Below are 14,949 nucleotides of genomic sequence, written 5' to 3' on the forward strand. Positions count from 1 at the left end.
TCAGCATCCTTATCAGCTGTAAATCACCCTGCAGCATTCTCCTCCTCAGAGTAAGGAACTCCAAGACAGGCTTGAGACTTTTAAATACTTTCTGACATTCTTATTTTTGCCTTTAGCGTATCCTTTATAAAAGTTAAAAGAGAAAATCTGGGAACACCATTCCAAGAAGGGTCTGAGCAATCTTAACTATGTGAGAATGATCACTTCTTGGACTTTTTATTAAGTTTTTCTGTACTGCTTTTTCGTTTGTTGAACAAGGACCCATCTACGGCCCAAATGCCTGTTCTTTTCTGATCATCTTCAATCTGCACTAAATGTTAGGCACTTTAAAGAGTTAACAAAAAAGTTGGGGAGGGGTGTGTATAGCTCAGTGGTAGAGTGCATGCTTAGCATGCACAAGGTCCTGGGTTCAATCCCCAGTACCTCCTTTAAAAAAGAAAAAAAGTAAAAAAGGAAAGGAACAATACTACAGTATAAAACAGCCTCTTCGCTAAAGGCCAAAGTACAGAGTTTTAGCTGAGAGTAAAATTATTTGCTGTGGTTTAATAAAAATAATGAATGAAATGGCTGACATCACTACAACCGGCCCCTTCCTGGCAGGCAGGTGGGAGGGTCACGGCGTCGGGGCCGGAGCTGGGGAGCAGAGGCGCCGAGGGTGACGCTGACAGAGCAGGAGCCGCTGCCGTCACTGAGGACCTGCTGGGTGCGAGGCACCATGGAGGCCTTCACTTAGTTCACAATAAACTCCCCAAATAAGTATTACTTCACTTTACCAAAAAGCGAACAGGCTAACAAGTTCATGGCCCAAAGTTCCAGAGCTTACAAGTGACAGAGGCAGAATTCACGCCATGGCTGCCTGGTGTAACGTGCATGCTCTTCCTTCCACCCACTTTGCTCCAGCAGGATTCAGTCCCCTGCACTGTGTCACTCATGACACCACGCACCGCACCAACCTGCCCAGGGACCTGGTTTTTAGATCTCTACGTGGGAAACAGGGAGGACCAATTTAAAATGGGAAGTCAACCGCCTCCTACTGCACCCAGGAGTCTACCAGTTTCTCTCAGAGACAGCTGACGAGGACGTACCATGATGTCGGCTTCCCTGGTGGCATATCGAAGATTGGGGTCCAGCCAGTACATGATGGATTTCACCTGCTCGAAGTTCAGGAAGAGCAGGAACACCAGGAACAGGAAGTAGAGCACGCTGAGTCCTGGGGGAAACAAGAACATCCCCCTGTGTGAGAGCGATCGGGTATCAGACACACTACACACGTTGGACTCCACTCACATAGAGCCAAAAGCAGACACTGATATTGCAACCTGGGCTGTGGACACCACCGTTACAAGTGGCCTTTCCTTTGACGAGAGTCTGACACACGGTCCCAATTCAGATGAAGGAGTCAGTAACAATCTCTGAGAAATGGTGCTGGAGCTGAGAGCTGAAGGAGCGGCAGACCATGCGCGTGGCTGTGGGTGTGGGCGGAGGAGTGGATGCAGGCAGAGAAGACAGGCAGGTCCCTGGGATGAGAGGTCTAGGAGCTGCCATGTGGCTGTGGTGCTGGCAAGAAGGTGAATGGAGCAAGGTGGCTATGAAGTGATGGTCACAGCTCAGGGCCACGCTGAAGACCGCAGACTCGATCTTAAGTCAGAGGAGGAGCATTTGATGGGTTTCAGATAGGGAAATAAGATGATCTAGGTAACATTTCACAAAACGAATTCTGGCCACTGTGTAGAGAGTAGACTGGAGGTGGGGAAGCCAGCAGGTGGACGGGCCAGTCTGGGGTAGTGACAGGTGTAAGAGGCGAGAGGTGGCCCAGGGTCACTCATCCTCACCTGCCACCCCAGCTGAGCCCTTTCGGGCATGACATTACTGTCACATCACATTGCCATCAGTATCCTAATAATCACCCCAAGTTGTTTGAAAAAGGGAGTTGACAATGTATTCTAAGAAGGCAAAAGCCTATAAACACAGTTCAGAAAGGCTTGGAAACCAACCAGCAGGGCTTCGCCACTTCCCTTCCTGCCGAGCCTGCTAGAATGGACATGTTTACGTAGGACGTCTGGACGCTGTGATACAAATGACCTTGGATCACAGCACCCCATCCAGACTTGGCTGGGCACCAATCCCCAAGGAGCTGCTCCAGAGGAGAGAATGTCCGCGGCTGGAATGAAATCCCCTGTAGCAGCAACAACCCAGGGCTTCCAATGAGGGGGCCTCTCCCGGCCCTCGGTGCTCGGGGGCCGACTCAGTCGTGCACCCCAGGGCCCAGGGAGCATGCGCGCACATTAGGCAAGCTGGCATGAGAACCTTCTCAGGTTTGAACTTAGGTACCAGCTACTTACACAGCTTTTCACTTCAAACTCTCCCCACTATAACCTTTTTATTATGATCCTTTTGAAGGAATGATTTTAAGGCAGAGAGAAAGTACCTGTGGGGCAGGGGTTCTTAAGCTGGGGATCATGGGGGGCTTCAACATCTCTGAAGCCCCAGATACAATGGGCAGAACTGTGTGCATGTGCGAGCATGTGTGTATAGTCCTCATCAGGTTCTCAGAGGGTTGCATGACCCCATGGAAGAAATACAGCTGCTCATTACTTATACGACGGACCATGTGAAGTAGGAAAAACTCAGATGTAGCCAACTAGGTATATCTTATACCTTTAGCAGCAATATTAATTCCATGAGCTATAAGTATAATGCAACCAGGACTATGTTTTAAGAAATGTAAATGAATCATGCACTTCTCTGCAAAAAAAAAAAAAAAAAAAACAACAACAAACAACAAAAAACCCTCCCGCATGACTTCCCCTGCCCTCACAAGCCCTGCGGGGTTCCATCTGTGCCACCCTGCCTCTCTCACTACTCCTGGGCCTTGCTGCACTCCAGCCACACTGGCCAGGGACACACCAAGCCCTTTCCAGCTGGGTAGAAATTCCTACTTCGGTAGTCTTGCCTGGCCTCCCTCCATATCTTTGCACGCCTGGATCCTTCTTTGCAGAGGGGTTTCTTGCTTAAGTCTCCTTCCTTCAAGGGGGCTTAGTCACTGTTGCCTCTCATGGTTTTAATAAACTTCCTAACACTGAGTGACATCTGCTATTTTTGGACTATTGATTTGTTTCAGAGTGTGTTTGCGGTAGCTGCCCTCTGTCCCGGGGGCCCCTCCCACTGCAGTCTCAGGGCCAGGGCACCTGCCACCCAAGCAGAGGGCTTCAGTGAACACCTGCTGAGTGGCCAAGATTCGCCACTAAATTCAGTGAGATTTACCTATGATCTCTGAAGGGTGAAAGAAAAATTGGCAAGCATAAGCAAAATTTCCATTTTTAGGATCCTTTTGCATAAGATTAAATTTTCTGAACCTCAAATAATTTATGTGATAATTATTTAGGTAAGAGGAAGCCAACAGCTGAAGTTTTGAAGATATGCTTTAAATCCACTATTTGGACTAGAAATCGAGTAAACACAAGATGTCCAATGTTTACACAAGATGCTTATCACTAAACCTCAGTTCAAATCAGGGCTCTCTGCTAAGACTTCTTTCCCATTCCCAGCACTGGGGAGATGGCTGGGCTTTCAGACTCTCCCGGATGCTGACAAGACAAACGTGCTCAAACGACGCACGTGAACTTGAACTAGCAAAGAGCTACAGCAAGAAACCACTTTCCCTCACGTCAAATCCCATCAGCTTTAACAGACCACAGCGTGCGAAGCGGGCAGGTGGGGATGAAACAGTTCACATGTATGAGAATTTAAGCTGCCACCAAGCACTTTATTTTGTGGCAAAGCATTTCAACTAAAAATTGATATCAGCAACACCAAAAAGGAAAACAAAGTTTTACAGTAGAGTTGAAAGGAAAACTGCTATAAAAATATACAGATAAAGATTTTTTTCTTAAGTAGAATGGATTTTTTAAAATCCATCAATGGGAAACTTACCAAAAACCATTCGCCACAAGGCCGGATGAGGTCGAGTAAACGGACCTGCAGAGGTAACATTACAAGGTCAGAACAGATCAGTTTCAAACAAAGACAAAAATAAAGACAGTGCAGCTGATGTTCATAGAGATAAAGGGTTAAAAAAAGCTCTTGACTGCTAAATTTTTTTCAATATAAATACTCTGAGGTCAAAGTCTAGGTTGAAATGTTTTATCCACACTGCAACAACCATTCCTACAATTGTAACAGGTGCCAATCTCCACAACCAAGGTTTTTTTTTTAAGGAAAAGCTAAAAAAAAGCTTTGTTTTAAGGACTCAGACCATAATTCCCCATGGAAACGATGTTAAAACAGTGAGTAGGTTACCAGGCCACCCTGTAACTGTATGTAATACTTAACTTGTACCGTAACAAGAAACCTCACAGCTCCCCAGGAGCTCCAGGGAAAGGTGTTCTGGAAATCCTGTTGGAGGGGGAGGTGGGAGAGGGGCAGGAGGAAAAGAGAGAGATGGGGGAGGGGAGAGGGAGAGACATTCTGATGAACTGACAATGAGAGAACTACTGTGCCTGGAAAACAAGTGAGGCGGGGAGTGAGACTGAAAGCAACCCGCTGGAGCACTGAAACACGCTGCTGCAGGGGCTTTTGATCATGACCTGTGGGGAAATACCTTTGACATGGGAACCCAGCTCAGATACTCCGATGTAGATTGGACACAGTGGAAACAAAAGTTTCACAGAATGAAACTTACTCTTACTACAAGTGATACAACCACACTTTGTCTTCTATTTTATTTCATTTTTTAAAAAAGTAATAGAAGAAGAAAGCAAGCAAGCTGAGCCTTGATCCATTACATTGATTTCCCACCCACTGAACGGTTATGGCTCACAAATACTGACCACGGCTCTGGGGCGGCACCTGACCTATTTGGGGCTGCTGGTGCCTTTGGAATAGCCTTCCTGCACTCGGAGGATTTCTGGCGTTAGGAGTCCCCTGTCTCCAGGAGGGGTGCCAGAGCTTGCTGCCCAGTCTCCTTTATAGCTGGGGCTCAGTCCTTCAGTATGTCAGGAGCTGGTGGCAGTGGAGGGAAGTACGTAGTGCTCTCCTCTCCACTTCTCCCTCTGGCCCCGGCCAGCTGGGTCAGTCATGGGGAGGTGGCACTCCTCCACTGGTGAAGGCGGTACTGGTGATTGTGGTGGAGACAGTTCTATTAGGGTTTGCTGCAGAAGTAGCAGTGGGACAGACGAGAGCCAATGCTCACTCATTAGACCAGTTCTGGTTGATGTGCCAGTTCCTAGAAGATGAGCCGGGGGCCAGTTTCCAAGCCCTCCTATGATTCCCGGAGCCTGTCGATATCCTGCGGCAGGCTTCTGCGTCAGCAGTCAGCTTCCTTTGCTTGCAAGCAGGAATCCTCTCTGAAGCAAATGTTACAATATAATTTTTATTCTGGAACTCATTCTGCACCGCCCATCTCTTCTTAAAAAGACTACATTGAAACACATTCTAACTGCTGTCTTTGGATGAATCAAATTCCTATTAAGCATATCAGTTACAAGCATCCCCTATCATCTGAATTTACCCAGTTGCTGAGTTTAGATGGTGAGAGTTCAGAAGATGAGGTACATTTGTGAGGGACTCTGCTTTATCCAAATTAAACTGGTGTCTGAGTAAAAGCAGTGAGAGCTCAGTCAGTGGGGGTTTGTCTAAAAGTTTATCTGTTCCCTTTCCATTTCTGAGTTCTGACAGCAAAAGCTCAGACAGCAAGGAATACCTATAATCCTTTAACTCAGCTGCTTCCCCCTCCCCCCTCAAAAAAGGCACAGTGAAGCATAGAAACCAGAATCCCTTCCTGGTACCATAACCTAAGAATTTTCTTCAAAAGTTTTTGGAAAACTGATGGTTCAAATTGTCATCTTTTAAGTAAATGTCTTCTCCAAATGCTCTTCTTCGCTGATATTAGGTTAATGGCCCAACTTGTCACCAGGAAGGATTTCTGTATTACAACAGCTGTCTGACTTGCAAATAGTCCTTCATCCAAACTACTGAATTAACCCTTCAGACATAACAGGGGACCCCAACTTTCTCTATAGTTTCCTCTTGTAAGATGACACTAAAACTTTATCTATTATTTGCCTTGCAACAGAATTCCATGCCCAACCGACACACACAGTGTTACTCTCAAGAGCAGTTATACTAGTCAGTGCTATTTTCCTGAGCCCGTACCATGTAGCAGGTGGGGGGATGAGAGGCACACACACTATCTTAGTTCTCCTGACAGGGCGCTACCATCATTCCCATTTCACAGATAGAGACACGGGGCCACAAGGAATTTGCCCAGCATCCCAACACTCACAGGACTCCACCTCCGGTCTGAGAGCCCATCTGGACTTTCCCATCAACTCTCAGAACTGGGCCAACTCAGGAGGAGGAGAGAACAGGGGAGGAGGTGAGGGTCTGAGCCAGGACGGTCTCCGGGCCAGGAAAGTGAGCGCAGAGAAGCAAGCTAGTGGGTGGTGTTTAGAGCTGCTGTGACGTGGAACTGCTAAGCAAGTTCAGGAAAGTCGGGAAGGACCAGGGAGAGGGCAGGGGCCTGACACAAGTTCCCTCGCATCGACCAGCAGAAAGGCCTCCAAAGTGGTCTTCAGCCCATGAGCAGCCTTCTGAACACTGGACTCAGCCCTTTCTTGTCTGCCCCTAAGCAGTGTGCTCCAGAGTGAAGAGGATGGGGTGGTCCAGGAATCTGGGATTGGCGGGGCCCCCTCCTTAACCTAGCAGGCAACTGCTTCAGCCCCAGGGCATTTCTCTCTGCCCAGGTGTGATTCCTGAGACAGACAGGAGTTCCAGAGCTGGAAAGAGCAACTTCATCTTATCGTACTGCAGTTTGGCTTTTTAAAGTCTTACCTTGTCTTACCCTTACTGAATTTTTTCCTCTCTTCTCCAGATACCCCACTTACACATCATAATATTACATCATAAATGTTTCTCATAAAATAGAATTTTTTAAGCTATCCTTTCTGCCTTGCATTTGATCTGAGAAAGAAATTTGATGTGGTGGTTTCAGAAGAGACAGCAGAGCACCGTGGTGCCCTGCCCTGGTCCAGGGAGGTGGGGATGAATCACTTTTGCCTACAAAAGCCGAGATAAGGCCCTGGAATGTCAGGTGACCTTTCAGTAGCTAATTTTAAAACCCAATCCAGGCCTTACTTCAGTCATCAAATCTGTCCACTTCTTTCGAGAAGAAACTCTGAATGCTTTCATGTAGTATATTCAGAAAGTACATTCCAGGAGCATTGCTCACCACGAGGAGCATCTTTACCATCAAAGACAATAATATTGCTAAAAATATACTATTTTGCTCTTAAAATATCAAGGATGAGGCTAGCGTTTTCCTGGACAATAAACCTTGATGCTTACGCTCCCTAGGTCACTCAGACTTGGCTACTCCCGTCAAGTCACCTTTAAAGCCATGCTTCCTACAGCATCTAGCTGCCCAGGTGCATGCATACCACGTATAGCTTTCCTGGAACAGAATGGGGCAGAACCCTCCGGGACCCCTCCAAGCATAAAGACTTGGTCAACTACATGCCCTGCCTCTTGTCTGCAGAAAAGCTGAAATCTTTCAGGCCTCCCCGAGTCACCAGAGAGCAAGCTTAAGTGGCTAATGATCAGGACAAGAGAGTCACAGATTCAGTATCCGATGCACATTCCTGAGTTGTTTTATAGATACTGTTAATTGCCACCAGAGGGGAAAAGCTGACTGCACGACGACCAGACTGCAGCCATGACACAGGCTGCTCCATCATGAGCGGTACTGAGTGGACGGCCAGCACAATTCCAAGAACTGGCCTTAAAGAGAGCGGAATTAACACGATTGCTCATAATAACCTATACCTTTGTGGGTATCAAAATAATTGTAGCTTGTCCCACCTGTGTATGTAAGTGGGCAACTGCAACTGTCAGCAAACAGATGCTACAGACCCACCTCGACATCTTCCAGTCTAAGAATACGACACCCTGTGTCAGTATGAAGAAGTTACATTAAGCAGACCTTTGTCCACTATCCCATAGAAATGGAACGATGTTCTGACAAGGGGGGATTCTTAAGCAGCTTTTGGCAGGAAAGAGCTCTCTGCAGGAGGCTCCTTTGTCTTGTCACTAACTTTAAACCAGGCCAGCCCCACGCTTGACTCATCTCTGGCCCCCTGCACACCTTTAAAACCTTGTGATCACATAATACCTTGCCTAACCTGTTGGTTCTTTCCTTAGATCAAAGCAGCAGAAATGGAGAATAACTAACAGATGAGCAATGGCCAGATCTCTTCCCCAGCTTCCCCTTCAGCAACCTTGCAGAGAAACTGTGTAAACAAGACAGCATCCAAGCAAAGAGCACGAGGCATGGGCAAGCCTGCATCAGTGGGAGGTGGCTGTGAGTCTGCTGCCCCATCTCAGTGATGAACCAAGATGACTTCCCCTTTTCCCTTTAAAACGTTGAGAAGAAGCTTGGGAGTTGGTTTTTGCGGTCACTGAGGTTACCATCTCCCCAGACTGCTGGCATTCTGATGAAAAGCAACCTTCCTTTCTACCAATATTTGCCTCTCTTGAGTATTCATTTTTGAGCGGTGAGCAAGCTGGACCTGAATCCAGTAACAGGAGCGTTTACCTTATCCCCGTGCCTTCCCACAGACCTTGCCACCCAGCAAGCCATTTTCCCAGGCTCTTCCTCTGCCCAGGGTCATGTTCAGGAATAGGGGTGCTCCATCTCCCGGTGTGCTTTGTGTCTGTTCTTTATTTCTGATTTGGTAAAAGCTGCCTGGAAGAGCCTGGGTCTTCGGTTACGCAGGAGAGGTGGGGGAGGCACCCTAGGGCGGTGATGAAGAAACAAGCCCTGGTTTTGTTCACGACTGTGGTTTCCTTACAAGGCACAATGAGAAGCTACCTATTTTATATTTTTCTTCCCATTCAGTCCCTGTGCCTAGAATAGGTCATTTTCAATCAGATATAAAGAGCAAGTTTGATTTCAAAAGAAATAGAAACCCAACATCTTTGACATGAGAGAGCTAGCATTTAAAATACTTCCTCAGAAATCAAAAACTAAGATCACAGCTTGACTTGCCAGCAAACTATTGTCATATCCATGAATAACCGAGTTCCAGGGACCAACCCAAGGGAGGCTTCAGCCTTTCAACCAGAGTCAGAAGCTGCCTCTCTGACAGCTGCCCACCTGTGCCCTCGGGCCTTCTCAGTCTGCCTCTTCTATGATTTTTTTTTTTTTTTAGCTTTATGAGGTATAATTGACAAATGAAATTGTGAGATATTTGATTATTATTATGTGAAAGTTGAAATTCCCCTAGGAAAAACCTAGAAAAGGTGAATGAAATTATCTCTAAGCAAAGTTTAGACCTAAGAATTTTTTTTTTATAAGAAAAAGTAGTGGAGCAGGAGACAGAGAATAGGGGGAGATGATAACCCTTTTTTTTTCTTTTAAATTTAGGAGACAATGAACCTTCTCTGGATCACCTTCACACCTCAAGGAGAAGTGGTCAGCACGATCTTATTAGCTCAGAGAAATCAGATGAGGCCGAAGGACAAACAGAAAGATAAACTCAGGAAAATCAAGAAACACTAGTATCTCAGTCTCCTCAAAATACCTGAAGAAGTGCTGAATGGTGTTCCTCTTGCAGACGAGGAAAGGAAAAGAGATGGCTAATTCTGTGAACTATTTCCTGGCAGATTCATTGCTTAATTCATATTTACTGAGAAGCTACTATGAGCTGGGCACTGGGGGTGCAAGAGAAGGCGTAGGCAGTCTGGGAAGGAGGAGGAACAGTCCACAGAGGTCCCCAGAAGCTGGAAAAGCACACAGAGGTCACCTGTTGAAAGAAATCTCACAGCCAACTGGAGACTCAACATGTTTCTAAATTTCACTCCAGTGATAGGGTGATGCAGTTATAATTACACTCCAATGATACAGTGGTCCAGTTCAAATTACACTCACACTCCAGTGTCAGTTGCTATAAGGAGATGGAAGTAGCATTTAAAATATTTTTTTCAAGGGAATCAAAAGACAATGGGCGAGAAGACGGCAGGAAAGAAGTGTGTGTGGGTATCAGACCCTCTCCTTCCCTGGTCTCCCCCGGGCTCTCTCCCTCCTTGTCTGTTGATAGGACTGAAGGAGAGAACTCTAGAACCCACCCCAGGCACTCACTGTCAAATGAAAGTCTGTTTGAGTCTCCACTCCTCTCCCATATAACTCAGCGACAACTTCTAAGCCAATGGAGGAATCCTGTTTCTCTCTCTACTGGAGATCTCTGATGTGTCTATGATGCCCTCCGGGCACTGTCAACGCCTGTCCTCAGGTCCGGCTGGAGAAGAGGCATGGGGCCTAATCCTAATCAAAGGGGACTGAGGGCAAGTGTGCTGCAGGGTTTCAGAAAAGGCCTCTTCAATCCTAAAAAGACGCACAGGGAGACATGACTTCCTCTTCTGCTGGACACTGTCCAGGACCATCTGTCAGCCGGGCACCAGCTGTCTCAAGATCGTGAGGGCAGCGAAGCAGGGTGTCCTGCTGAAGATGGTAGAGCAGAAAGAGGTAGAGAACTCGGGTCTTTGCAAGTCACTGAGTTGCTGAATCGGCCAACCCCGGCACCACGCTATATGAGAACTTCTTGTCACATAAAAAAGCAAACATTTTATTTATTCTTTAATCCTTTTTGAAACAGGTTTCCTATTACTTATGGACAAAAGCATCCTGACTGTTATAAACCTTATTGAGAAAGTCAGTGGCCTTCTGTGTTGTTCAGACTCTGGTCAGAAAGAACCAGAGGGCCCCTTCCTGTAGAAGTTGACCAATTCTAGCACACACACAGCATTATGAACTCACGTACACGAGACACATGGTCACCATCAAACTTTGGCCTGTACTTCAACATTCAGGGCAGCCTTTCCCACTCAAGGGTAAATGCATTTGAAGTTGCCAAAACAGAAACATTCTGGGAATGCCACCCACTGCAGGCACCTCCCCCCAGCTGCCCTTCAAGGAGAAGGCAGACACCACGCTCCATCTCTCCCATTCATTTCATGACTTGCTTGAGGATCCCTGCCAAGGGCGGGGAGAGTGGAAGACAAGTTGTCGAGATCAGAACAAGAAGAGGCATGTCCGCTCCTCTCTGAGAAGCACTCACCTAGCATCCTGGCTCCTGGACAGGCCAGAGTCTGAATGCCAGCTCTGGGCGGGGGGAGGGGGGCACCCTGTCCCCGTGGCCATGCCAGCTGCCCCATCATCTCTATGGGACCTCCCAAAGCCACCCCCAGTGTAAAAATATTCAATCATGCACTCTTTAATGTGGAAAACTTAGAGTTTTCCTACTCTTATGTGAAGTGTGAGTACATGGATCTTTAGAGAACAAGGTGGACACGGTGTCTGCTTTGTACACGTGGCTGCAAGAGAGCCCGGCGAGCACTGCCTCCCCGACGTCCTAATCTTCCCTACACAGACTCCGGAATGGACTTTGTCCTTTTCTACATCTGAGACCTTCTCTTTGGCCTGTTCCACTACAGACCAGTGGCGTGTGAGCCCACACACAGGAGGCAGGGGAAGGGTCACACCAATCCGCTGGGTGACATCTGGGGAACAGGGGAGAGGGGGCACCACCACCGCCCACAGGGCGTGGGATCCAAAGCATACTAGGCGCAGCCCAGCCACCCTAAGACTGCGCTCCTGGGAAAGAAGAACCCCAGAGACTGACGGGGGACGGTGAAGCAGAGGGAGACCGAAACCTAGAGAAGACAGAGACGGAACATCTCATGATGGGCCCTGAAAGACCAGGGCGAGGGACCAGGAACGCGCGGGAGCCGGGCCCTAATACCAGGCTGGCAGCAGGGGCTGGTGCGGCCTGGGGACGACTGACAACCTTGGGTTCAGCTTTCTCAGCTGTAAGCCGAGCAGGCTGAACCCGACGAGCCCCGCGGGTCCTCCCCACTTTGTATGTCTCACAAAGTCCGGGCAGCCAGCCAGGATAAGAAAAGCATAAAACAAACAACTTTTATCTTTCCAGAAGGAAAACAAAAGCCCAGTCCCAAATGACAGACTGAGCCAGTTAAGTGGATGTTGAAGACTAGAGGATGTCATCAGGGAAGAGAGGAGAAATCAGCAGAAATCACACAAAATGTTACATTCAATAGATGGAATCCCCCAAACTTCGAAAATGGCTCAGAAATAGCAAGTTTAAATTAAAAATATATATATATAGCAAAAAAGAAACCTTCAGAGCTGTGAAGAACTAACCCTTGGGAACAAAGCAACAATTAACACACAGCCCAAGAAAGCTGAAGACTTGAAGACGCGGTCTCTTGGATTGTTCGCTTTCCTGAGCAGGTACTATGCTCTGACTGACTGATTTAAAACAAAGAAAAAGGTGATAGGGGCCAGATGAGATGCGAAAGAAATGGGAACAGAGGTCACAGATCAACAAGGGTCAGGGCGTTGAGTGACGGCAGGGAATCAAGCAGCAGATCTCCACAGGATGCAGAAGGCTGTGGGAGGGTAGCACTGACCACTACCTGAAATGTCACCTCCTCATCTTCCCTCGGGGCGTCGGTGGCTTGAGGCCTTGTATTGGTACCCAACTTGAGACGCAGCTCACCACTTCCTTGCTTTGGGCTGTATTCTTACGCCACCTTTGTAAGGCCAGGTTCCAGCTCAGGGGGCCCACTCACAGCCTCTGGTGGTTCCAACGTATGGAAAATGCCTGATGCCCCAACTGGCCACGGAGGCTGTCCTCTAGCACCCTTGACAGAGGGGATGGGTTCCATAATGTCCAAGCTCTCCCTAAACATAAAATTCTGAGATTTTGAGTGTTGGAAGTGGGACGGAAAAGAAAGTCGGCAAATAGCTCAAAAAAAAAAAAAGGCTGTTTGACACTGGGGACTTTTCCTAGAAAGTGAATTCCATAGCAGGGTCAACCCCCCTTCATTCCATGACCTAGCCATATCATGAATATCTTATCTTCACACCCCAGTAACTGTGTGTTAGCAGAACTCCCAATGGTTGAGGAAAGGCCAAACTCTGTCTGTCATATCTGCATAAGATACTCAGGTGCTATTATTACGGAAACGACAGGCCAGCCAAGAAGCAAGCACCACTGGGAGGGTTGGAGTACCCAGATGTATTACGCCGGCGGGCTCAGAGGGGCTTCTGCTCTGAAGCTCTGAGCACCTCCAAGACGTGCGCGTGAGGTTTTATAGGGTAAAGTACAAGCTCGGGGTATTCGGCCAATAGGCATGGAACAGCTTTAGCAGCAGCATTATCATCACAAAAGTGGAGGCGGGGAGGCAGCAAACCAACATTCCAAAGCCAGATATGTATCTTTGAAAACCCAGCTGGCTAGCAAAAAAACATGAACAGCAAACCAACACTAATTAACTTAGATTTACGAGTTAGTCCAGCAGAACTCAGATCAGTATTCCAATACTTAGATTTGTGAGTTACCTTGTTAGCCCAGCCCAGCCTCTCCTTCACATTCCTAGACTTGTGAGTTACCTTGTTAGATCAGTCTGGTTTTTCCTTCACACTATGGACTGAATGTTTCTGTCCCCCCAAAATTCACATGTTGAAATCCTAACCCCCAAGGTAAAGACTGTTCGATCTCCTGAACCCTACGGGGCCAAACCACAGGCCTACTGGCTGTGAACGCTTGCTGCTCTTCAAGACAAAGGGAAGAAGGACCCCAAGGTGACTCAGAGATCATTGGGGCTGTCACTTCTACCACAGGGCATGGGGGAGAGGAGGACTGCATCCACCTTGGCTTCAAAGGGTGAGACCAACGCCCGGCACAGTCACGGGAATAGCCCCCAGGAGCCGTGGGGATCTGACCCCAGCCGGGCAGAGCTGCGAGGCAGACCACTGCCCCAGACGGTCTGGAAGGAACATCAAGCCAAAGAGGATTATGCTTGAGCCTTGAGATCTCACAGTTTGACCTGCCTGGGACTTGTCATCCCTTCCTTTGTTCCTGTTCCTCCCATTTGGAATGGAAATGTCTACCCTGTGCCTGGCCCACGATTGCACTCCGGAAGCACAGAACTGTGGGGCCAACTGACGTCCTTCAAAGTCCAACGACCCCCATTTCTGGGCTCTCAGATGTCTACATTCTTTGCTGGGTGTGTTTCCCTAGCAAACTGACAGCTAATGCCTACGTATGAGTCACAGACCCCACTGCCCAACACGGCCCCTAAACCCCTTACCTCGCCTACAACCAATCAGAAACGTGTGCACAAGCTGATCAGGCACCTTGTGACCCGGCCTGATAAAACACCCCAGCAACCGGCCCTCGGCGCTCACACAGACACCTCTCTTCATGCGGCCGGCTGTCGTCTCTGGCAGTGTACTCCTAATAGACTCCTCTTCTATCCTCATACTTGATCTCCGGTAAATTCTTTTACCAACACACATGTCACCATGTCACCGACAAGAAACACCATGTGCCACAACAAGGATTTGATTGGTTTCGCAGGCTCACGGCTGGAGAAGGTTCTGCTACAGGATGAGTCTTCGGTTAAGTTGCTCGGTGTACAGACTCTGTTGTAGCAGCTTGCTACACAGGTTTTCACGTCTTAAAAGGTTTTCACAAGTAAGTAAGTAAGTAGGTAAATAAATAAATAAATAAATAAAATTTAATCTAAAAGCATGAGTGATCGGAGAACTAAACTCAGTTGTCAAGTAACTTGGTGATCTAGAACAACCTGTTGCCTGCAGGGCTCAGAATCATATTTTTACTGGTCGGATTATTATGCTACCAGCAAAACCCACAATACAGAACAAAATTTTGATGCCACCATTTTGGAAAGCCTGAAGGACTTGCCCTGCATGCTGCTGTGACTTACATAATAAGAACTAAGTGTTTGGTCTTTGTCCCCTATTCTGGAACAGTCCTAAAACCCTTGGAATTTCCTAAGTTATGAAAGTGATAAGAGTGTCTTCTGTTAAGTTAATGAGGTGACTTTTTGGAAAACAGTTACAAGAAT

The 14,949-nt window shown here is 47.5% G+C and overlaps 1 protein-coding gene across 3 annotated transcripts in view; it reads right to left on the reverse strand.

Annotated features, from left to right (window-relative positions):
* Positions 1–14,949, reverse strand: part of PTDSS1 (phosphatidylserine synthase 1) — a 59,886-nt gene that overhangs the window by 31,499 nt on the left and 13,438 nt on the right. For all 3 annotated transcript variants that reach the window (XM_010981916.3, XM_031439359.2, XM_031439360.2), the window contains 2 exons: positions 3,934–3,978; positions 1,086–1,210 (listed from right to left, as the gene is read on the reverse strand). In XM_010981916.3, the coding sequence (XP_010980218.2) occupies positions 1,086–1,210; positions 3,934–3,978 (170 nt within the window). The remainder of the gene's footprint in view (positions 1–1,085; positions 1,211–3,933; positions 3,979–14,949) is intronic.

This window comes from Camelus dromedarius, chromosome 20 (genome assembly GCF_036321535.1).
Source record: "Camelus dromedarius isolate mCamDro1 chromosome 20, mCamDro1.pat, whole genome shotgun sequence".
NCBI classification, from domain to species: Eukaryota; Metazoa; Chordata; class Mammalia; order Artiodactyla; family Camelidae; genus Camelus; species Camelus dromedarius.